Below are 24858 nucleotides of genomic sequence, written 5' to 3' on the forward strand. Positions count from 1 at the left end.
GAGTGCAGAGACTTAAGCATTGCTCTGATCTGCTCGTGTTGACATTAGCTCTGGAGAAGACTAAGTCTTGCAAAACCTCTAATTTCAAAAGGCTTGTGACAGTGTGCACCCCATTAAACAGGGGTGTACATGTGCTGCTGACAGACTATTTGTTTCAGTGCACTCTCCACTGCGGAAGACCAGGAAATTTTTATAAACAGAATACCTATCTTCTTTTAAGAAGTTTCTCCCTCACCCCGTCATGGCCACTCATTGTGATAAGATTTTCCATTTTTCTTCCTTTCCTTCCGCTCTTTCTGCAGACGTTCTAGTTCAGCTTCATACATCATTTCCTGAATCAGGTACTTTTCTCTCCTCATCCGATCTCTCAGATCTTTTGGGAGATCTGGGATTAAGTAGGAAATCAGGTGCTTTATGCAAAAGACAAGGTGCTGTGAAAACAAAAAAGGGATGAAAAATTAAAATCTTAAGAAGAAAACAAGTATCTTATCTATCTTCTGAACACTTTCTCCTTCCAATTCACAAAAAGTTGCTGTGTTAGAACTAAACTCATTACTAAATTTGAAGAAACCAGCCCATGATTTTTTTTCTCCACAAAAATTCCGGCCTAAGTCAGTGGAGTATGGATTGCAGCAAAGGTTATGATCAGCTGGGTTCAAATAAGGCCTTAAAAGTGTTGTTTGATCTGTGTATTCAAATCCCTGAGGTCATGATTTGCTGTAAGGTTGTTTGGGCAAGACCTGTGGATTACTCTGCAGGAAGAGGAGGATCAAATGATAAAATACTTTCCTCTTGCCAGAAAACTCTTGCATTGGTACTGATGTTGGTACCAATGAATTACCTATGCAAAACAGAGTATTTTTTCCTTATACTGTGTCTCTCATTCAAGGACACATTCCCATTTACTAAACATCACAGTTAAATACAAGGTAACTGATCCTTTGTCCCTCATGTTTTAGACATGCCACAGCAAAGCTTGTGTGATGGGGAGGATCGCTTGAGTGCCATTTATTGCTTGATCAAAAATGCTGCTTGGAGATTTACTCACAACACTTGAGAGAGGGAGCAGAGAAGCAGAAAATGCCTCCACCTCAGGAAGGACGCTCATTTTAGACTGGAGAAATAAAGGTATTTCTTGTTCTCTAAGCACAACCCTTTCTCTGAAAGCCACTGAAAAGAGAATGTAACATGTTTTCCTATGTATTCTTCCCTTATGAGAAATAAACCCACAATACTTTAATTGCTGTTCTTTTGCCAGACCTAAAGAAAAGCTAAAAAGCTTCTTCTGTCAGTTTAGCTTGGATAAATAATTCCTTTTTCAGTGATAGGAAATACTTTTGTTTGGTTTTGAGACCACCTATGGCTTTCATTGGGGCAAAGCGATGTCAAATCTCTTGTACAAGTTTTGGGCAGACACAAAAACCTATTTCACAGCAGGTCACAGATTTGGCTGAGCCCTGAGAATTGAGCAGGGCTGATTTTTCTTGCCTCAGCTATCTTTGCCCATATGCTGTGCAGCCCTCATGCCAAGTGTGTATCAATAAGTCAGGCTCTCTTCAATCTTAAAACTGCTTAGGCTGACCTGCCAAGGCCATTCTTGTCATCGTTTCTGGAGACAGATACCCTGGGTCTCAGTACTGACAGCTCAAGAAACAAAGAGATCAAGCACAGCAGGCCTCTATCAAACCTTTCTTTCTCTCTTTCTTTCTTTCTTTCCCTTCATGTTTCTCTGTGTATGGCAGAGATGATGGAAGAGCCGTTGGACCAATCTCTAATGAGTTAGCCCAGAGAGAGCCCAACCTGCTGTGCCTTGTACCCCTTCATCTGGGAGGGGCTGAAAACAGCAATCAGGGGAAATTCACTGCAGACCTCAAGATTCTGCTGAAGCACCAAGACAACCCTACGCAAGAAATAATCTAGAAGATATTTCCCTTTCACCTTTCCTCTAATGCAAATGCTCTTCTGTGATCCAAAGTGGTGCTTTGAAGGCCTGGTTTGGAATGAATTTGCTCAGTAATGTGCATCAGAAATACAGTATGTGCTCATGAATATTACGCCAATAAATTATGGTGATTACAGCTTCCATTTCTGTGTTGGATACCTTGTTGCTATGATTTCACAGGAGAGGATTGAGTAAAGAATTTTTAAAAATTGTTCATTCCCTGTTTGGCTTCTTCACAGTGTAAAAGGCATTTCAAAGTGTTTGTGAAGGGGAGATGCTGAACCTCTGGATTCTGGTGGGAATATTCAGGCATCTGAAATTCAGGCCTTAAGAACTGTGTTTTATTTTCTAAATGACTTAATCCTGTTTGTCTACCCTATTTATCTACCCTCCTGTCTCTGTTTTTCAAAATAGAGCATGGGAATACCAGTCATGGGAAGTTGGTATTATCTTCTCTGTTTTGTCTTAAAGATTACTGAGATTCTGGCAGTAAGTACTAATATTATGAACAGTGGCAAAGGTATTGAATTCTTTACATCATCATAATCTTTGTGATGCTAATCATTCTGGGGAAATGAATGGTATTAAAAAAACAGAAGAAAAAGCTGGATGTGTAAATCTTAATATCTTAAACTATCATCATTTTTCAGTTGTTCAGATTTAATCTTTTTTTTCTCATGTTACTCCAGCCCTTCCTCACACACTAGCATAGGGCTTCCCAGCCTAGCCAGGTTATGAATGCCAGGCCTCAGAAAGTGAATAAAAGCTTCATTTATTTCCCCTCTTTGCAAGTCACTGCAACAGTTTTCAAAGAAGTGCTGCATTCCCCTTTGTGTTAGAACCTAAATACCTGTGACTGTTCAGAAAATATATCTGAGATCACAAAGCACCGTATAAATAGCAGAAACAAAACACAGCTGCCATCATAGATCAGGCCAATGAAAAAGATTCAAAGGGAAGTTTGTTTAATTTTATTGATTTTGGTTTTGCCACCTGAATGGTCACTGACCTCAAATACAATAATGAAAGCCAACCGTGCCGCTAAGACATGCCAAAACTGCAGCGTGTAACCGTAGGGTACGGGGGAGTGAGGAGGGTCTCGGTAGTCCCTGTACCTGAAAGACAAGCAGAGGTACAGTAGTTAGCAAGCTCCTGCCCTGCTGCCTGGGAGGAAGACAAAACCAAAACCCAGCTGCTCTTGATCATTCCTTTTCCTGCACCAAAATGACCTCAGTTCAGACTGTACAAGTCACCACAACACTGCTTGCTTCTTAGGCTGGGCCTACACTAGTGTTTTATGCCAGAGCAGGTGCACGCTTTTGAAGCAAGTGTCCTGATCACTTCCGCTTGCCGTGCTTATGTTGACCCAAATGCGTTTATTTTCAGGTAAAACCTAATGGCAAGATGCCCTCCAGGAGTGCACTTCACGCCTCAGCTGCTAATGGAAATTCAGTGCAAAGAACCAGGCCAGTGCCTGCACGAAGCAAAATTGCTGAATCAGATACAGAAGGTGTTGGGTGCTCAGCACCAGTAGTTTGACCCTACAGCATCTCTTTTGGCAGCACAATGTGTGCCTTGCAGGCATCTCCTCAGAAGGCGGAACAGGGTGGGATGCTCTGCTCTTTTGAGGGCCACTTTCTTCCCATTTCAAGTTCATTTAAAAAACATAAATGTCACCAATTTTTTCAGCCCAATAGCCCTCCCGAAATTCATATAAAACTGCCTCGTGGACTCCATCTGGACCTTGGTCAATTAGTTGGCCATTCCTGGTGTAAAGTATGATTCATCCTAACTTTAGTGGAGCCAGAACTGCATCAAACAGGACAAGGGCTGTGTAAGAAAGGGATCTAGTGTCTTGTCTCACAGAATGTTTATTTAAAGACTTTAGGTTTTAGAGATATCTACTGGGAAACCTGAATCCAGGAAGATTCCAAAATTACATTAACAAATCGTGAACCTGTTTAAGTCACATATTTTGGAGTCCATTTCTGCTAGCAGTATATTAATTCCAAAATACTATTGCAGAAAATTAATTTAAAAGTAGTGTAAAAATTGTTTTCTGCTTAATATGTTTCCTAGAAGGGACAAAAAACTTACTATAAAAAGTATAAAAAATACTGTAGTAAATAATACACTTAATCCTGATCTCTAAGTTAGTTTTAAGAAAACTAAAGAAAACTCAGATGAGCAAAAGGAATGAACAGTTATTTCATCTCTGTGATGAACTGTTTTTCTTCCTTCAGGTTCACCTTCATAGATGACAGAGAAAGCTACACAAAATGAAATAAACTGTGTCTTGACATCTTAGTCAGCAACAAACCTCTCTCAAATTGCAGTATCTCTAGTGCAAGTTCTTAAAACTGAGATGATCTTTCCTTCAGCAAGCAGCATTCTGACTTAAGATGTTTTACATTATCATAAGCATCCTGAAAGTCCCTGGGCCAAGTCCCAAGTCCTACGTGCTAGGAACAAAGTACTACATATGAAGAAGAGGGGAAACATTTTATCAACAGCCATAACAGCATAGCACCATCTGGGTTCCAGATGAGCAGAAGTGAACTGAATACAGTCACTGTTTTTTGTTCAGATAGACTGCCTTCCCAGAAAAATGCCTATGCTATTGCACAGTAGAATATGGTATTTCCTTACATCACTGTCAATATCTGTCTTGAAGTGCAATTACAATGACTGATGTTTTAGCAGAATTCAGGTGGGTTAAGTAGTTGATAAACTCAGCTAAAAAAAAGTAAGACGTTAATTTTGTTTCAAGGGTAGATATACATAACAATTCAGTGTCCCCCAAAAGAACAGATTTATCTTCTGGAGATTTATGGCACCAACTCTGATAGTGTTCTGTTTACGGGATATTGAGGAGACAACTTTTTTTTATCGATGGGATTTCCACCATCAGCTTTAAGTAGCAGCATCATGCTTGAAGTTGGGGAAGAAAGGAACTAAAGAGGGGGAAGAGAATGATCAGAATTATAAAATGTTATTAAATGTTGCTATAGCAAACAATGTGTAATGGAGCATTCTCAAAATGGTTCTGCTGCACAGAAAACATTACCTGTGGATTCAACACTGGGATATTATTTCTGCCAAATAAATTGCAGCAGCCTTAAATATCAGTTAGTTAAATAGAAGTGTTAATGCCACTCCACCCAGTTCATTATCCTGTACCACACAAACTTATTGTTGATAAAAATGCCACAATATCACACAGTGTCACTGACTTTTGCTGTATCACAGATTATCTTTTGTTCTTTAGGCACTGGTGAAAGGATATTGTAATTCTTCACAGTGGAAAATAGTGGGACTAAGTCCATCTGCATCTACATGCTTGTAAACCAAAGTTGCAATAAAAGCAAATGGCATCTGTGTTTGTTGTTTGGCATTTTTGGTTGGGACCTCATTTAAGCCACTCATGTAGATCCTTTATTCTTTGGACCATTAAAAACAATCAGATACAAATCTATCGTTACAGACTAGTCTCAGACTGCTATTTCTCCAGTCTGCTGGCTGAGGACAAAGACATACAGATTATTAACTGATAATTTTATTTTGATTCAAACCACAAGTATATGGATACTACTAATAATTACACCTGCAAGCAATAACATAAACATATTGATAATTCAACAATTAGAAAGTGCTGGATTTGAGGTTTTGTAAAGGTAGCTTGAGACAGACCCTGTTTATGGTTGTGAACTAAGTGTGTGGTCACTTCTGTGCAACCTTGACTTCCTTGTGCATGTGCTATGATACAATCTGATTATCCTTTTGTCGTCTCACTGGTACCTAGGTAATCAGTTACCTGTTACTGGGCCTTTGATAACGTGTTTCTCCATGATGGTTGTGTCTGATTCAAGCCATGACACCACAGAAATCCTGTATTAGGAACACCTGTCAGATACTAATTTTTTGGCTTCTCCTTTAAATAAGGAAGGAATCATGCAGGTAACAGCCAAGCAGTAATCTGAGCATGTCTGTGAATAGCACAGATAATCCTTTCCAAATCTGTTTTTAAGTTCTGAGAATTAGATCCAACCCCAGATTTACCATGATGCTTCTCCCTTGCCATGTCTTAAAGCAGAGAGATATTCTGATCAGACACTTACCTGCAATATTTTAATGGTGAACCAGAGAATTCACTTCCATTTGATGTTGGCTCCGAACGGTTTTCAAAGTCAGACACCAGAAATATGGATAAACTGGCATTAACATAGCCAACCATACACCTGGAGGGGAAAAAATCCTGTAGTCAGGACACAGCAAGATTTTTCCATTGACTGTTGTACCCAGGATGATGTTCTCTAGGTTTCATGAAATCCACAGTGTAACTGTGATGCTTATTAATATTTGAAAGGGATGTTGAGGCAATATAAAAAAAATGCTCAAGTAGGTCAGATGAACAAAAAAAGTGAAGGAAAGGTGGATTTCTCTGGGAGAAGAAATGGTGAACATTGGGACTTGTTACTTTTAAAAAGAAAATTCACCCGAAAGGTGACACAATGGAAATAGAGAAAATAATGGGTAGCACTAGGAAGGTAATCGTAATATTCCCACTGTTACCCTTGTGGTACTAGGACAAAGGGACACTAAATCAGTTGGAAAGGCAATACACTTAAATGGGCTTTTTACAAAATATCCAGTTAATCAGAGGATATTGGTACTAAAAGATCTCAGGGTGGCTGAGCACTGCAAGGGTCAGGCAGAGTTTGGAGAACACGAGTAGGAGAATGTACATCATCTAATGAAGGGCTGTGGAAGTCACTAGAGGGCTTAAGTTTGGTGTTAACAAAGCTGAGGAGAGCTATAGCAAGTGTATGATGCTGTTCACTCTGCACTGCCCAAGCCCAGGTAGGTTGGGGCACACTGCTCAGCTTAATGCAGAGTATAATGCACAGAAAGGTGGTTTTGTCTTTACACTATGGTTTTACAATCGAGGTGAAATTACATTTAAGCACCACCTGGTTTTGTCTCAAAATCTCCATACTGATTGGATTTGGAACTTAATTAGGTTACAATATTTTTTCTAGTATTACTGGGTGCCATATGGATCTAATACCTACAGATGTATTTTGAAAGAAAAAAGCACCTCTCTCCTTTAAGTAATTTAATAGCAGATGTTCTTGATTCCTTACTTTGAGAAAATTCAGTAGTCCTGTGGATTTTTTAAATAGCTTCCTGCTTTTGTAAAAGTACTTATTAATAACAATATCCAGAATGCTGACATAAATATTTTTATCCAAGCTGGCTCCTTGAAACGGTTGCTATCTGATGATTTAATGTAGAAATTCACACAGGAAAGCAGCAGATGTGTGAAAACACCGTACAGGAGGTTTGTGAAAAGATGATAAGAGTTTTTCCTCCGTGAGCCAGACTACTTCCCCTATAGAGAACTAGTTTCAAAGCCAGCGAATCATATTTGAGTCTTCATAAAAATGAAATTTCTAAAGGCGTTGTTTTTTCATGCACGGTGGTCCTGAAAAAATCAGTTGCAAGGAAAGTTGCTGGCAGTACCTCTGTGTTCTATGAATCTTCATAATGGCACAAGCAGAGACACAGGCTCAGGAACAACTGGCACTAGACCAAACACTTTAGCCGTGAAGGTACTTTATCTCTTCATGAAAATAAATGGAACATTTCCCCCAGTACCGACTAAAATGCCAAACTCCCTGCAAGACAGCAAGTTAGCAGTGCTGCTAATCAGGAGCTGCCACACCAGCTGCCCTTCTGCCGTCAGTATGATTAAACAGTATTGACAACCAAAAGACGGCAGAAAAGCAGCAACAGAAGAACTCGCCTTCTGTAGTAGGGATAAAAATCAATCTGCCATATGTCTAATAGCAGAATGGAAGATCTCTGTCACTGTCTACTGTTTAGCTTGGTTTTTTGTTTTTGTTTGTTTGTTTGTTTGTTTTTTTAACAGTAGGGTCCTTGCAAACAGTGCTGCTGGGAAATCATTTGCAAACTGTCTGTTTTTGTTCAGCTTGGATTCAGCGACCTTCCCTGAGTCCAACAGCCTGGATTTTACAAGTTGCCATGTAGCAACTATACTCAATACTTGCTGTTGCTGGTAGCGTGCGTATGCTAACATAATCTCAGTGTTTAGGAACATGGAAAGAAAATCCACTTAGGCAGCAGAGATTCAGTTCACAAATGCCTCCTGAAAGATTTAATCAAGAGAAAATCAGACAAGCAAATTATTTCGCTCTGCAAGTGTATCTTGATTTATTAGTTGGGAATTGCTTCTTCTTGTTAGACACTACATTTTTTGAGCAATACATGCTGAACACTACATCAGGAAAAAAGCCTAGTGAATAAGTTTCAAATGCTCATTAAATCCGTAACTGATAAATACAAGCATTGCTTCAGAATGAAAAAACGGTTATATCCATGTACACCAGCTGGGAAGTGCAGCTCACGCAGCATACTGTTACACCAAATTGCCGTAACAGCTCTGCCATGTTTTCCTTGAATTAACGTCATCAGTTATAGTCACTTGGCAACACACGCTGTGAATATGCAAAGCATCAATAGCTGTGGTTGGTAACTGTTACCTAAGCACAAACAGTAAATAGGGGTTAGTGGAACCAGAACATACACAGACAGTTCTGCTGTATCTGTTCAAGTAGTAAGTGATTTTCATGTGCATCTGTTTTCCCAAAGAAAAGCTTACTTTTGTCCAGCTTCTCCTTGGCCAGCGCAAGGTCCGTATTTGTAAGCATAAACAAGGCGAGGGATGAAGTCTGATGTCACAGCTATAACAAATGCATTTGTGATAACAGAAAGAATTCCAATGCCTTCCAGGATCCCATACCAGATTCCTGTTCAAGGAGGAGAGTATGTTAGCTCCAGGAAAAACAAGAACCTAAGTGCCTGAGATACTGCATGCCCTTAAGCAATTGTCCCCCCCACTCAAGGTCTTTTTATGTAGTTTCTATCCAAGAGTCATTAAGTTAAATCATTTTTTCTTATTGAATAGCAGGACCTCAGCGGACCAGTTTTCTGTTCCCACTGGTGGGAATTTTGTTTGTCCTGCAAATAACCTCAAGGAAGCCGCAAAAATGCTCATGGATCAATCCATGATCTGTCTGTCACAGGGGTCTTGTGTGTGTAACTCATACTCAGCTGGTCAGTGTGTACCTATTGGCATCAAAATCTTCAGGGCATGCTAACGCTATAAAAGCGCACACAGTCCCTAGGCATCACCCTCAACTGTCTGACAGATCTTGTGCTTCAGGCGCACAGCAGCTCTGGTCATGAGGACCATCACTGAGAACCACACCAATGGAAGGTTAGACATGCCTATTGATTCAGCTGTCCCTGAAAACTTTGCTGAATAGGAATGCAACTTATTTTGAGAAAACACAGCTGACTGAGCTGGGAAAAAATATCCTGGTTTTCTGTGCTTTTAATATTTATGTCATACAAGTGTTTTTCAGGAATTACTTCTGCAGTGTATGCTGTGTACTGGCTGATGTCACAGCTTGTACCTAAACTCATAGATCCACACTGTTCACATACAAAGCTTTACCCAGGCACATGGTAGACCATTCTGAGAGCACAAAGCCTGGGCTTCTGCTATATCATGGTATGGGCTACTGGCTTTTGCAATGCAGATGGGCAGTGAGGTATCCTATTTACCCCTCCAAAGACACCAGGGATTCAGCGTTGGGCAGATGGCTTTGTTTTACAGAGTCCTTCCTAAGGGTGTTCTGCTTTTGGACACTGCAAGGACAGAAGAGATGTATAGTCAAAATATGTTCAGATAGCCCTTGCAGTAGTGTGTGGCTGGGTGACCTCAAAGTTATGTGAACCCTCTGTTTAGCAATGTAGGTGTCCCTCAATGACAGCAAGTTGTCCCTTGAGATCTAGACCCACTCTGTGTGACACACCAGGAACTACTGGGCATAATCTCTGAGTCACAGGGGAGTTTGGTTTTGGCCAGGTAAATATAAAACACACAGGTCCCCTACAAGATGGTGGCTGTTTTAACTTGACTTTCGTGTTCCACCGCTCTGTCTGTTTATTATATTCAAACTGAGCAGTGGCATGTGTTCACACAGTGTATCCGCGACAACGGAAAACCTGCAGAGTACACCGGTCACTTAATTAAAACATCTTGGCTGTTAAGTCACCCAGAAAATCATTAAAAGACATTTTTGAATATAGACTATTAATAAGTAGATGGACATCAGATACCAGAAGATTTTTTCTGAACAATCGAATTGTGTGTTCTTAATAGGGAAGATGACTGAAAAAAGCTTAATCTGCTATTCTTTAAAGTGGTCAGTGCTTTGCCTTAAAAATAACACATACGCATAACAAACACACATACAAAGAGCTCACCTATATCTTTGGCTCTTGAAGCTAAAGGTCTTCTCCACTGAGTAACAAATTTGTATGCATCAAGCCGAATTTCAATAATATTGTTAAGTAAGGCCAGAAGCGGTGCCAGTGGAAAAGCTGCCACAAAAATGGTTGTGAAGCCAAACTGAAGAACTAGGGAAAAAAAAAAAGATCGTGTATAAGTGTTAGAATCTAATCCCAAGGTTTAAGATACCAAATAATATACGTATATAAATGTTATGTATAAATACACAAACATTTCTTATTGTGCCATACCATACAATAGTCTAATGACACTTGTACAGCAAATTGCTTGCCAAAATTTCACAGCAAGGATGACAAGAACAAATGCTTATCTAACCCTGGGATTGACAGCAACATCTGGATCTTGTAATTTGGAGTGAAGTTTGGTGGTGGACAAACTGCTTTTAGAAAGGGACATTTTTACCCCAGCATCAAGAAGGATCTCTCATTACTTGCGAAGATTAGGGCTGGATACATTCCTTTTTATAGTACAGATGGGCATCAGTTAGAAACTTTCCCTAAGTTTCTAAGGCAGGTTTTCAGACTGCCAAATTTCACCAGTTTGAAAAGAATTTCATGAGGGAGAAAAGAAAAAAACAATAAATCATGATATATGCAGTTCAGTCACATAGAACAAAAGTTTTTGTTCTTTAATATTTCTTTAACATTTCTTTGAGCAGTTATCCTCGCCTCTCCTCTGGATAGAGCAATGTCTTTTGGCAGCAAGCTGCTTTGTAAATGTGAGGTAGTAAATTGTGGTGAATTTTAAATAAAATAAGCATGCAGGTCTGTACCACTCAGTTTAAAAACAAAAACCCAAAGGAACTTCCTTTACTAAAGAGTAGAAATGTATGCAGCTGAAGAGGTGGGCTCTAGTTTGGAAAATGGCCTTCCCCACACAAAGTCAGAATGAGAAGTGTGTCATAGCTGCAAGGTCAGCAAACCAGCAACAAAGTGGTTAGCTACATTGGCTTGGTGCTTGCAAACTCTCTCCCGGTCACCACCCAACCTGAGGGAATGAAAACCATTTTGCAGCCTCTTTAGCTCCATACAACGATAATTAAAAGAATACACCAACCCGCATCAATAAAAAAGCAACATCATTAAAATCTAGTGAAAAGACTAAGGTCAGTGCCATACTCATTTCTAGGTATTCATCGAAGAGTCCATAAGCATTCATAGGCTGCAGATTGTAGTCCTTTTCCCACTGTGGGAAGCTTGTTTTTCTCTGTGTGCCATACTCTTGCCGCAGTTTTCTTCTGGTCCACCAGTTTTGAATTAGCCTACATTTTCAAATAAATTAAAGAAACAAGGTAAATAATATTAGTGGTTGTTTATCACAAAATTGGAAGAGGCTTGGTGTGCACGACTGCACACTAACCTGCGAAATTAATTTCCCAATGCACAGGAAAATAAAGCGTTAGTAATACCTATTGCTGATGACGTGGCACAGTAGGTATGAAAACAGATAGGGCTGATGGGCTGTAATCCAGGCCTAGATGGTAAAATGATGGAGGGATTTTGACACCTTTTCATTATTTATTTTTCTCCACCCTGAATGGCAAATCACTTCAGAGTCTGTTTATAAGATAGAATACAGTGCTGTGTGAGATAGTTGAGCTCTAACTGAGAAATCGATATACAAAGTGCTAAAGCTGCCTGATCTCCATGTCAAGAAATGGGGAAGCTGTACTGGCACTTCAGGGGGAAGATAATGTTCCTGAAGAAATGCATGTGTAGGGACACTATGGGAGGCACTGAGCCAGAAGACAAATGACTGCTCACATCTGAAATAAAAACCTTTCCTTCTCCTGGTCAGGGAGCTGCACTTGGCCAGCAAACGACATGAGTTACAGTTAGGATAGAGACTGTGCTTCGCTTTGTGCCTTCACAGTGGCCTGGCTTGGTCTGTGAACGGTAGGCAAATGGCCACTGAATTTGGATAAGGGTTTGGCCAATGTCTGGGTTTCTTAAAGCCTAAAGATTAGTTTTCCATTTAGGCCATTTACCAGAGAGGTTACAGCTTTTCCTGTCTTCCTTAAAGAAATGCTGGTGCCACTGAGTGCAAGGCGTTAACATCTAGAGTTTAGAAGTACAAGAAAAAATTTAGAAGTACAAGCATGAACTTGAAGCCAAAATTTGTGAGTACCAGAAATTATTAAAATATTTGGGTTTAGCAGCTTGCAGCCAGTCGCTAGTGTGTAAAAAATCTGAAAAGGCCTTTCCTATGAATGACTGTGGTTGTGACTGATGAACTGTGGGACAGTTAAGGGCACATCTTTGCAGTCCACAGCACCCTTTGGGACTTTGTCTCTTGTGTCCTGCCCATGAGAAAGTGAGAGGGCTGGGAACTGAATTCCTGCAAGGGCAGCAAACTGAAGGGTGAGGGGAGTGGGAGACCTCTGAGATAGATCCCTGTTAACTTCCTCCTTCCTCAGAGGGGTGAACTCAGAACCAGTGTTCCTAAATATCTAAGGCTCCTAGTGAAATTCAATGAGATGTCATTTTCTGATTTATGTGTGAGCAAAATGTGAGCGATGCAATGTAATGAGGTTTTAATACAGGTGTATGTTCTTCCAAGAAAAACATCAACTTGAAATTGCAGTTATCCACCTCCAAACGAAGCAATAGTTTACACTTTTTTTCTTAGTTATTGCGAAAGTATCTATGCAGGAGACAAAGACTGATGCACACTTTCACAGATGTCGAGGTGGTGTTTATATGAAGCAGAAGCACCACTCTGACTTGCCAGTATTTTTATTAAAAATGTAACCACTAAACAACCAATGCTCTAGCACACACTCTAAGGCCTCTCTTAGATATCTTTGAAACCTAGTTTTTAACCCTCAGGGAGGAATTTCAGAAGAGAAGCCACTGCCACATCTATCAGTGAGAAATGTCATGGCAGGTGCTGGGATTCCCGTCACCAAGGAACAGGCAGTAGCATTTCTGACTTGCCCTGTGTGTTGCTGTGGTACCTGTGGGAGCACATGCCTGCACCAGAGTTGGTCTGCCAACCTAGAATGGTGAAGAAAAACACTCTCTGAAGGAGGCTGCTGGTGCTCTTTTCCTATGGCTGTCTTATGGGGAAATACTCTCTGCTATCAGCTTTGGCATTGCGCAGTGCTGGCTCTGCCTGGTTCTCAGTAGTCAGTAGCCAGCACACGGGTGGAGGTGCACTGATGTTCTGCTAAAGACCATAGGATGGCCTCCAAATCCACTGGCCATCCACATGGTGTTGGCTTCAACCATGCTCTTAGCAGAAATGATCATATTTTTTTCACACAAAAAGGAAATGCACTTGCCTGTGGCCTTTCAGGGCTAGAAGGTAGACCAAAAGGTATGGAGAGCAAATAAATCTCTCAGAATAAATTGAAGCATCTCACATTGCTGTGATTGTGTGTTTTGTGTTGTGCTTATCATTGTGACTCTGAAATGAAGAGACTGACTTCACCTGAAACACTTTATTCCTATTAAATCACTTGTTCTTCATCTCCTCCTACCTCCTTCAGTCACTTTCTTTAACCTTCTTCTGTGCTCTTTATTAGGTTTCAAAATCTCTATAAGAGGTAACATAAAGTTCTAATGGGAACTGACAAAAGAGGCAGGGAGTGGAAAGAGAAGCATCCCTACTGCTGCTGCTGTTCCCTCTTCGTCACCATGGGTAATTCCTTCAGCACTAACAGTTGCAAAATCCTGGCAAGCAGCCATAGGCACAGACTCAGGAAGGCAGAGAGATAGTGAGCTTTGAGTACCTTGATTGCCAATTATTCCATGCATTTAAATCATTTATTCTGTTCTCATTAGGGCTGGATGCGATCAGCGCTGAGGCTGCCTGAAATCGTTTCTGCACCACGTTTCTGCAGTTCAGGGACTGAAGCTCTGCTGTGGATCCTGCAGTGAAGCAAATCCCTCTGAACTTTGCAAGGGCAAACTTTCTGACAATGTCAGCTCTCGCCTACATTTCCACACTTGCTGGTTTCTCTTGATGACCTGACACACTGTCTCTAGCATCAGCTGTCTGTATTAATCATATTGAACATTCTTATTAAATAATAATCAATGAGAAATGAACCAATAGGAAATGAGTAATCGTCAACCTTTTTAGCTAGGGCACAGCTCGGTAATATTTGAAGATCACCAGGGAACTTGTCTATATACCAGTCAGTACATTTTTCTACCCCTTGGAGTGTATATGTCAGCAGTGCACTTTTTTCAGCTCATACCTGCCCTTTCAGGCATATTTTATCACCCAGCAAGGAGAAATCCAATTTAGAATTCACTGGCATAGGTAAAAATGATACACAGAATATTTTCTGTGTAAGGAATAAAGCAGTCCTTACAGTTATTTTTAAGGAATTTTAAAACATCAAATACAATTTAACGAATTCAAGTACTTCCCATAGCTTATTTATTTGTAACTATTTCTATTACTTTTTCACTTTTGCAAGCTATATCTAATATGAAAAAAAACCAACACCAAACGCCATCTATCTCTATATGTCTGGAAATCTGTCTTAAGAGTTCTGTATCCTAGGGGGGATTTTCTATTGTAATCACTATTGTATCTTGCTTTTATGGTCGTAAGGAAAGGATAAACTTAGTGACCTACGGAAGCATAGGCATTGCATTTACTTACGGGTAACCCAGTTCCATGAAATTATTCCAAGTCTGCTTTAACACCATTATAATACCCATTTGCATACAGAGGTCAATAAGGCATCCACTAGGGTGGCACTAGAGAGAAAAAGAAACAAAAGGTTAAACTGAAATAGTGCTGAGTTTTAAAGTATTTCTTCAAGACTAGAAGTGTATATAATTTCCTTAAAAGAAATTAAATGCCATTCTCTCTCTCCCTTTTTTTTTTTTATAAAATATGAACTCATGGGAACATACAGGACTGTATCATACTGTCAGCCTTTTAAGCCTATCATCTAATTCTCTGAAGAGGTCAGAACTGGCTGAAACTAATGCAGATTTCACGTTAGTTCTTCTAACATATCGTGCAGCTGTGGTTGGGACAGAGGCAAAGGTTACCAAGTTTCTCCAATGATTTCAATAGATTTTGGGGAAGGTTGACTGTGCATCACATCAAAGAACAAAGAGAAAATTACTCCTGACTGCACAGGCAAACAGGTTATACCTGGAGGACAGACCTAATACTGAGTACTATTTAATGTATATGACTGAGTGGACCACATGAAGCTGTTCTCTTCTTGAAGAACTAAATATCTCTAAGTGATGAACTAGAGTTCTCAGCATCTCTTGCTGAGAACTTGCTTGCTTTAGCAGTGGCTCCAGACCTTGAAGAAGTGGTGCTGGTTTTGGGAGACATGCTCAACTAGTACCCATTTAGGTAATTCCACTATTTTTCATCTAATATTGGAAGGAACAGAAAAGGACCAAAAACTTTCTGCCCTCAAACAGCATTTTGCTCAATTGACTTTGTGAATCCAAACAGTGGAGTCCCAGCTATTTTATTAAATCCTGGTTGTTATGGGTAAGTCAAACAGATCCCTGTCATAAAACTGAAAATATTTGTCTTTAAGTTTTAGGGAGAATAATTGTTTATGACTTGTAACAAAATGTTATGTGAATTTATCATACATACTGCATTATACAGTGCTCAGAACCTCACTCTCCACTGAGGTCTCTGTTGACCTCATTCAGCTTCTCTTTAGATTAACAGGGTGGTAGATATATATATATATTATTAACTTCTCTGGCATTATTATTCAGTCATCATCCTTCTGTTTTCAAGAATCAGTCACACAAACAAATATAACCTGAGAGAGGTAGATGCAGTATTAATGAAGTAGCAGTGGTATTACAACCATAATGTCACTAATATATAAATTGTGGTCTGAATATGTCCATGGACTAGACTATATTGTATTATTAAATGTCTTAGACTTGGCTTCATCCTACAGGTGAAGAGAGGGCTATTGGCAGGGGATCTGGGCATTATATTCTAAACTATGTTCCTAGTAAGATCTACCACAGATATGGTCAATACAGTAGAGACTTTTTTTAATCAGACATTTCTTTTATTATTAGACTTCATTTTTGCTCTGAGAAAAACAAAATAGTAGGGACTACTCATAGCAGTTTCCACCAGCAACTGACCCAACCTGTAACACCCCAGTTCCTTCCTAAACCTGCTTCTTTCTTCCTCCCATTTCTGCTCCTGCAGAGAGATGAGGTTCTTTCCCTGTTCTCTGATCCCTCTTTGAGATGATTCAGCCCAGTAACTCACCTGAAAACTAATTCAGCCAGGAAAAGGAAGAGTTTCTTGTTGATACAGACTGAACTGAATAGTCTCCTCACAACCAGTAAAGAGGAAGAGGAAGGAGCAAACTTCTGGGGGAAGGTTCAAAGGAAGAGCAGAACTGTCTTCTTTGGGCAGCAGCAAGTTGTTAGGTCAGCTCAGCCCCCCTCAGACTTCAGAGAGATGTTCAGTGAATTTGCATCTGCCCATTTATCAAGAATTCTCTTCTTGAATGTACAGAATGAATAGCGAACTACTTAGTAATTAGGATGGCTTTTTCAAATTACTCTTTTTTTTTTTTTTGGCTAGTAGTTAGATGAGCTCTATTAACCAAAATATTTACATGTGTGGAAGTGTTTGTAAATTCATGTTGGCAGTGTAAGACCTGCATTTTCCACTTGCCATTTGTCATGTATTTGGAAAGTTGTTTCAGTTGTTCAGCTGTGAAGCAGGAAAGAAGCCATAGGATTTGAGTGTGCAAATAGCAGCACTGGAAACTACATGACTGGTCGAGAGACTGCTGCTGTTCACCTCCAATAACTGTCAAATGTTTTTTGAATTCTGAATGTGTTTGCCAAAAAAATGAGATTGGTCCTTGAGTGACTTGCAAAGCCAACCTCTCATTGCTCTCCAAATCCATTTGGTTTGATAGACACGGAACACTATGCCAGCAGCTCTTTTGGGAAGTTTGTACCTGAAAGTTGGCAAAAACAGTTGAACATTTTATGTGTCTGGATTTTGAAGTTATTATATTTTTTTAGCTCTCTGATCAGCTGGGCTAGAAAAGCTGAGAAGAAAGGATTTTTTTAAGGAGCAAAAAGTTGTCAGATTCTTATCTGACTGATTCATTTCAAGGATTAAGTATTTTCAATGTAAAAATATGAGCAATGTTTAAACCATCTGATACTACTATCCAAATGTGATGCAAACACTAAAGCTGATAGCACTGAAAAGAGCATATATATAAAAATATGCGGATTGTTTTATAGCAGATGGTAATGTTAGCAGTGTGGAGTTAGACAGCAACTGAAAACCCAATAGCACACTCAAAAATACCTAGAAAGAGTTACATGTCTGCCTCTGTTTAAATTCCTGTGGGCAGCAGATGAATCAGTGTGTAGGTAGTGAACACTCACCTCTTCCAGTCTCCACCGGTTTATCAGCCTTAAGTAGGCACCAGGGTGTCCTGTAAATCTTTAACACAGGAATATGCATCAGCTAGGTTGTGTAAGCAATCTGTTCACAGTAGTAGAAGAAAGCTCACTGTTGTTTTAGTCTAATGCCATCTTAGTCTGGTGGATATAACTGTAAAAGATGTTATGCTGCAAAATGTTTTGGAAAATTCCTAGAATAATTTCCATGAAAAGCTAAGTATATTTTTACTTCCAGTTTTGTTTCAAATATTCTGCTGTTGGATATTCACCATATGCAGAGAAGAGAGAAAATCTGAATAAAACTGTTCATGTCAGTTTGGAAAATGGCTTTCTACTGCCACTGTAATGTGGGCTGTAGTATCTGCATTTCTTTGAAGTCAATGAAAATTTTAGTTTTCATTAGGAAAACACAATTTTGTTACTATTCCCTGATGAGTTCTCCCAAAATGATTCCTACAACTTCCCACATGCAAATAATCCAAACTAATAGATTCTTGTACTCGAGCTTTCTCTGCTCAAAGGCTCTTCTTTTGCCTTTAGGGGACTTGCAGAAAGAGACAGAAATGTTTAATTTTTTAATATGTTTCTTTTTCTGTGGAAAATTCCCCAACCGATAGCTCATAATTCACTCTTAACAGTCCAAATCATAGAATAGAAACAGCAAAATATTCAGAGTTGGAATAGATGATCGTTGTAGGTCCCTTCCAACTGCACTATTCTATTCTATAAGAAAAAGACACAGTGTTATTTACCTACTTGTACAAATTACACATTAAAGATAGTAAAGTGACCTGCATGTGTAGTATTGTGGGTTACAGCAGTTCCCAGCAGTGAAATTGTTAAAAGTTAACAGTGAGCCAATGGTTGTGCTAGGAAATTAAAACTATGTCTGTTTCTGGGCTTTAGATAGGAAACCAAACCCACAATCTGCCTTGCTTTGCTAGCATAGAATTTCCATTTTGAGATGTGTGATAATAGGGTACCATTTTGTTTCATTACAGACAATTTTATTTCTTCTGTCTACTTCATTTTGCACATACGAGGGTGCAGACATCCTTACCTTCCAAGGAAGAATGCTATATAAAAGGTAGAGCTGTTCAGATTGACAAACTGAAAAAGAAACATTTTCAGAGTGAAGCTGTTCTCCCACTCGGATTCAGTACGAGGCTGCTCTGTAAAGAAAGAGAGAAGAGTTTCAGAGGTTTAATCAGATTAACAGTTTCCCTTGACACAAAGGCTGCAGACACCTTTCAGAGCTGGCAGTGTATTTCTATATTAGCCTGCTGATTTCAAAATACAAGCTGATAGGAGAAATTGTATCCAAAAGGAGCACACAGCAAGTGGGCTTGTAAAGACTTTAGAAATCTCTTCTAATATCTGGATATGTATGTTCCCAGGAGGCTAAGTGGTTGAGATACGTACATACTAAACACCCCTCCTGGATTCCTGTGTACTTTACAGACTCAGGCTCTTCTAGTCTCCTTTTGTAAAGTCTACCATAATGGCATTGCCAGAAAGCACCCCACTACAAGCTACCTAAGTGCCTTTTTGTCAGAGAAGTTACACTGAACTGGAGCAAATTCCGCTTGTTTCATGGATTTGCCTACCATGCTGACACCTAAGGACTCTACGCAGGTATCAGTGGAGTGCCACTGCACAACTCCTTTTCCCTATCCCAGGGAACTCATCACAGAAGACTGAGAAAAAGTATTTTGCGATGTGTGGGGTAAGGCAATTGGGGAAGGGAAAGACACATTCTTCCCTTCAGGTAGGCCGTTAATCTCCATCTAAAGAAATAACCAAGATAGAAGTTAACAAAATAACTTCTATGCCAACACATAAGTACCATATCCTGGAACTACTTTCCAGTTGGCAGAAACTTGTTATTAATCAACCATTACTGTGAACAAGAGTAATCAGAGGAGAAGTGGAGGTACTAATGGCAGTTCTGAGCTTCATGATGGTAATACTCATACACTACTTCCAAAGAAACTTCCAATAAAGTTCTGGAAGCCCAAAACCAACAACATCCCCTGCCACACCCATGAGGAAATTTCAAATAGATGCACCCACAAAACCATAAAACAGACCATAAACTAACAACCGTGTAGTGGTTTGGAAATGCCTGTTAAGAAACCCAAGTTTGTGTGTATGCCAGTACGTACATAACTAGCTAAGCAGAAATAAATAAAACATTATGGACACTTAATACCAGGCTGAGGGAAGAACCGGTCTGACTCTAACAAGGCTGCTGCAGGTGAAGTTTTGCTCAAATGCCCATCAGAGCCAATGGCAATGCTCTGGAGGACCACAGGAGGACATCCTGAATGTAGCCGTGCTGCCAATTCCCTTCTGAGCTTATTACACTGATAAAGCTCATTCAAACCAAATCAACTGCTTAGGTCATCAGAGAAAAAAACACAAAGCAGTCTGAACCCTATCAAAACAGCTTGATCCACTGAGTTTTCATACAAACGTTTTCTGCACAGGCCACAGGAAGCAGACCTACCAGATAACCTAGAAGAAAGTAATCAAGCTTCAAGGTCTCTAGACCGTATCTTACTGTCTGTCCCCAGGGTGTCATAGGGAATAAAAGAGCATAGCCTGTGCAAATCATGTACTTGGAAGTCTTATTTCTCAACAGTAAGTAGCAAGTATCTTTTCCATACATACAGGATGGCAAAAATATTTTAAATTCACAGCATACAAATGAGGACTCTCATCTAGTACAAAACATCAGAATAAATTTCTATCTTATACAGGCGTGCTTTGAACATATCACCTATGACTTTCCAGATGTAGAAAAGCCCTGACATTAGCTAAAATCAGACACGTGTTTGCTCTGAACAGCCACCACCTGATCCAAAATATCTTTCTGAACATCAACAACGCACGCAAGCATCCAGAAGCTCAAAATACTCTCCTCTAACCACTTCTACACATACCATAATATGGTTTGCTTAATAGGCTTTCAGCAAGAGTGTCATTTCAGGCTTCTTGACACTAAGGAACCCTTATCAGTTGAGAGCAAGTACTGCAATTTTCCAGCATGATCAGGATCTCCAGAGACTCTGCCTGAGTCACCAATATATGAGTGATAGCCTACTCCTACCCCAGTGACTGTATATGCTGTCCTTAGAAAACCTGTTGTCCTTACTCTAGCATAAAGATCACCATTATGGCTGAGCTTGAAAGATTAGTGAAGATGTGAACACCACTAGAGTTTATGTATTGGTCGAGTTGATGAGTCACCTAGTTATTTCCCCTCCAAATTACTGCCCCTCTTAAAGGCACGTTTCATAGTCAATAAGCATCTCAGTTTCAAGCTGTAAATTTGGCTTTGAGAACCGATTCTCGCATTTCTATGTCTTCACAAAACCTGGGGGTTGCGAGTGCTCAGTCTCTCTGAAAACTCATGCTTTTTCTCTGAAGGTAACAATTCGTTTAAATTCTTACAAGGTAAGAGGTTGGAACAAGAACCCAGCAGGTGGGTGACTGGTGTTGCCACTGATAAATAGCACTAAACATTCATTTATACACTTATTTATTATAATCTTAAGAAAAACATTAATTTTTATAGATTGCTAATTAAGCAGGATTTTCCATATTTATATAGACAGTTTGAATGCTATCACAGTATAGGGACCAAAAAATCAGTACAATATAATTCAATTTTACATTTAACATTGCTTACCTAAATTTGTCAGGAAAAGAGCAACCTTTTCATAGAGCTGTAACAGAGAAGAAACAGCCTCTTAGATCCACGACAGCTCACAAATACAGAAATGCTTTCTGGGTAGAGTAACTGCTCATCTTAACATGTTAAAGCTGACCTCCAGATGGTCTCTGTGATATTCTGATAATGACAATAATAAAACTATATAGTAAAAATACAGTAATGATATAATCAAACAAGGAATAATAACAGTTTTAAAGCTCATACTCATCTTTTTTTGACCCACAATATATGGAGAAAAAAATGATGTCACTGTCCCTATTTTACATACACAGTGGAAAAGAGTGAGATAGCTTTTTCAAAACCACAAAGCAGAACAACAGCTCAGCTGGGATTTGTTTTAGTAAGTTATGGAACAGGTATCTCACAAAAAAAAAAAAATCCCATCACCCTAGTAAAGGCATGCTCTGGTATGTTGGGCAGTTTGGGCTTGTTGGTTTTGTTTGGGATATTTTTGGTTCCGAAATAAAAGACACTGGGGAGACAGGATTGCTTCAGAGAAAGTGTTGAGTAATCCCCAGCATTAGACACATTTCTTACTCTGAGCCACACCATTGTTCTAAATCCTAAGTGGTACTTTCTGTGCTTTGCAGATAACATGCTCTCAAACTCTATGGGAGAGTGCTAACTTCATAAAGCTTACAAAAACTACCTTGGAGGGTTTTCACCATTAGTATTTGCAAAGAGGTTTTGAACCTATAAAGTACCTCACCACCCACATCAGTATTAGCGTAAATTAATACAACAATTTCCATTTGCTTTAAATGAGCCCGTTCCCATAAAATGCTAAATGTCCTTAACTCTCACTGGTACCTACAGGGATACAATGCTCCTCGTATTGCAGGCTCAGGTACATACTTATTCCTAAAGTGCATATCAGTAATGTTTTTTTCATTTGCAGTTATCCTTACAAACCCCTATTTAAATTGAGTTATGTACGATTTACAGATCAAGCTGCCTTCCTAAAAAGTGAAGTCATCCTGAATTCTTTCACCCATGTTAACAACCCTTCTTGCTTAGAATAGCTTTTTGCTGCCTTTGGAGTAAACAGTTTTGTTTCAAGTAATGAAAAAGATGTTTTTTTCTACGTTTAAAAGCATCTCTTAAGGGCAGCTGTAAAAGTGCTAAGTGTCTGAGTGGTTTATATTCTGATCCCAGCAGGGAATGTGCCTCATTGCTCTGCAGAAGGGGGTATGGAAACTACATTTTGTTGCTATTCCTTATGGAACAGAAAGACTGTGTTAGAGAGTCTGTTAACAATGGTTGGATCTCATTATCTGCTACTGCACTGCTAGTCCCACGGGTCCTTGTTTAGGATCACATTCTGTTCTGTGTCCATGTGTTCTATGGGTGATGTCACTGGAATTAACAGGTTTTATTAACCTGGGTAAAGCTAATGTTTGTCAGGCTGCAGGATTATCTGGGAGACATTATGCTTGAAGGTCATTTTGTTTTGTCATGATTGATGTGCCGGTGTATGTTCCTAGCTCTCAGACCATCCAGTCTAGTAGTTACTTGTGGTCTAGACCTTTACCCTGATGCTTGGAGAGGCTGTCAGCTTGTATCGGAATCACTGGGGGGGTGTCCAGGCTTCCAAGCAGTGAACTCCCTGCTGTTATTACACATTTTGGTCCATTCTGGTTTTATTACTGTATGTTTGCTTGCACTCCTGCCACTTATGTTGAGCCACAGTTTTTGTCGAGAATTCGACTACCTGAATTGCTCCTGTAGATTTTTTTTTCCCCCCTGAAAGAAGTCCCACTACTGCCCTTTGGTAAACTACATTAATCCATCACGGGCAGTAAGGAATTATGTTCTAAGGCCTTCTTTTGAAAAGCTCCTGCAGTTTCATGTTTTGGGGATCTTTTGTTTCCATGAGTTGTTTCTAGATCTAAGGCTGTGGTCTTTATTGCGTGGTAAAGAAATCCATCTTTACAGTGCTCTACTTAGATGATGTATTATAGGAAATAAAAGTAAGTTTCTCAAAAGGTATCTTCAAGCCATTTTTCATTATTTTAAAAATTTCTCTAAGCTGTAAAACTCTTTGAGAACCAAGTAATTTTGTTTGTGCAGTATTTCTTTGTTGCTGCTTCACTGCATATACAATGACTTACTCTGAGAGCTTGGAAATAGATGTCGTAGTGACATATATATATAGTTTCCTTTTTATTTCTTCTTTGCTTATTGTGTTCTCTAGAAGGATTAAAGAAAACTCCTAAAAGCTGCAGACAACAAACAATAAATAAAAAAATAACATAAAATAAAAGAGCCCTCAGTACACATTCAACAAAAATAACAGCTTCCAGCTCTTCTTTCTGCCTGTTCTCAGCCTATAGTCCCACCTTAGGGAAAACATAGGAAAGTCAACAGTTCTTGATAGACTGTCCTAGTCACCAATCCAGTCTTGCCTATGCCAAAGGGAGAAGTGAAGTCCTGCAGCAAAGCCTCTTCGTATTTCCTGACATACAAATGAGTGGCTGTTAAAATTAATTTTAGTCTGCAAGCCAGTACTTGGAAATGTGTAACTCTGAAATAATAACTCATACTTCCCCTAGGAAGTAAGTCAGCCTATTTCCTGGAGCAAAACTAACATGCTTTTTGCAGAAGACATTTGCTACTGAGTTGGTAGAGGTACTCTGCCCTGGCTCCAGTACCTGGACGGTTTGTAGGCTGATCCCTCCTCCCTCTTATAATGTCAGCTGACAAAAACCTGGTAAGAAAAGGCCATACACCTCTTGCCAAGAGCAACAGAATACACATTGCTATGACAGCAATGTACAGAAGTACCTGCATCTTGAAAGAAGGATGAAACTCATTCCTCACCCAATCTATGTCTTACTGGGGCTGTTACCACACAGAAATTTAATTTTTGTCTTTGTTCCAGGTCACGACAATAACCTGACCACAGAGAGCCCCTCTGCAATGCACCCAGACCCTGTCTCTGGTGCACCCTGGCAAAGGACGTAGGTGGCTCATGGAACAAGTCATGTCTGCACAAGCCTCGTGAAGTTTTCAGCCCAAGGGAGCTCTCCTTCATATGGACATTGTGTCTGCATAAGCATATCCTCACTGGTAAACTGCTGTGAAAACTGAAGCTGGAATTGCTGAAACTATTATAAACAAGAATTAAGCTTGAGCACTGCATTTAAAAAATAAAACACTGAAATGAAGAATATTAATGAAATGAACTGAAACCTGAAAACATATGAAAGGAAAAAAACCAAAGAGGCAGAGGATAAAACTATGGTCATCTTTCCCTAAAATATTTTTAGAACATTCAAACACAGTTTACATAATGTTTTGGGTTTGGAATTGTACTTTACGTAAGCAGTGAATGATGTCCGTAAACAATAATGGCACGTCTGCCTTAGGCAGACCA

General features: G+C 39.6%; 1 protein-coding gene across 1 annotated transcript in view; it reads right to left on the reverse strand.

Moving 5' to 3' along the window:
* Nucleotides 1-239: 239 nt before the first annotated feature.
* The window catches only part of ANO4 (anoctamin 4), a 63262-nt gene continuing 38643 nt past the window's right edge, over nucleotides 240-24858 (reverse strand). Inside the window, exons 12-21 of the mRNA XM_010144838.1 lie at nucleotides 21438-21474; nucleotides 18804-18915; nucleotides 17726-17783; nucleotides 14961-15058; nucleotides 11462-11604; nucleotides 10298-10450; nucleotides 8625-8772; nucleotides 6061-6180; nucleotides 2952-3057; nucleotides 240-431 (exon numbers count right to left, since the gene is read on the reverse strand). Coding sequence (XP_010143140.1) covers nucleotides 240-431; nucleotides 2952-3057; nucleotides 6061-6180; nucleotides 8625-8772; nucleotides 10298-10450; nucleotides 11462-11604; nucleotides 14961-15058; nucleotides 17726-17783; nucleotides 18804-18915; nucleotides 21438-21474 — 1167 coding nt within the window. The remainder of the gene's footprint in view (nucleotides 432-2951; nucleotides 3058-6060; nucleotides 6181-8624; nucleotides 8773-10297; nucleotides 10451-11461; nucleotides 11605-14960; nucleotides 15059-17725; nucleotides 17784-18803; nucleotides 18916-21437; nucleotides 21475-24858) is intronic.

Source organism: Buceros rhinoceros, unplaced genomic scaffold, assembly GCF_000710305.1.
Source record: "Buceros rhinoceros silvestris isolate BGI_N320 unplaced genomic scaffold, ASM71030v1 scaffold17960, whole genome shotgun sequence".
In the NCBI taxonomy this organism is placed as follows: Eukaryota; Metazoa; Chordata; class Aves; order Bucerotiformes; family Bucerotidae; genus Buceros; species Buceros rhinoceros.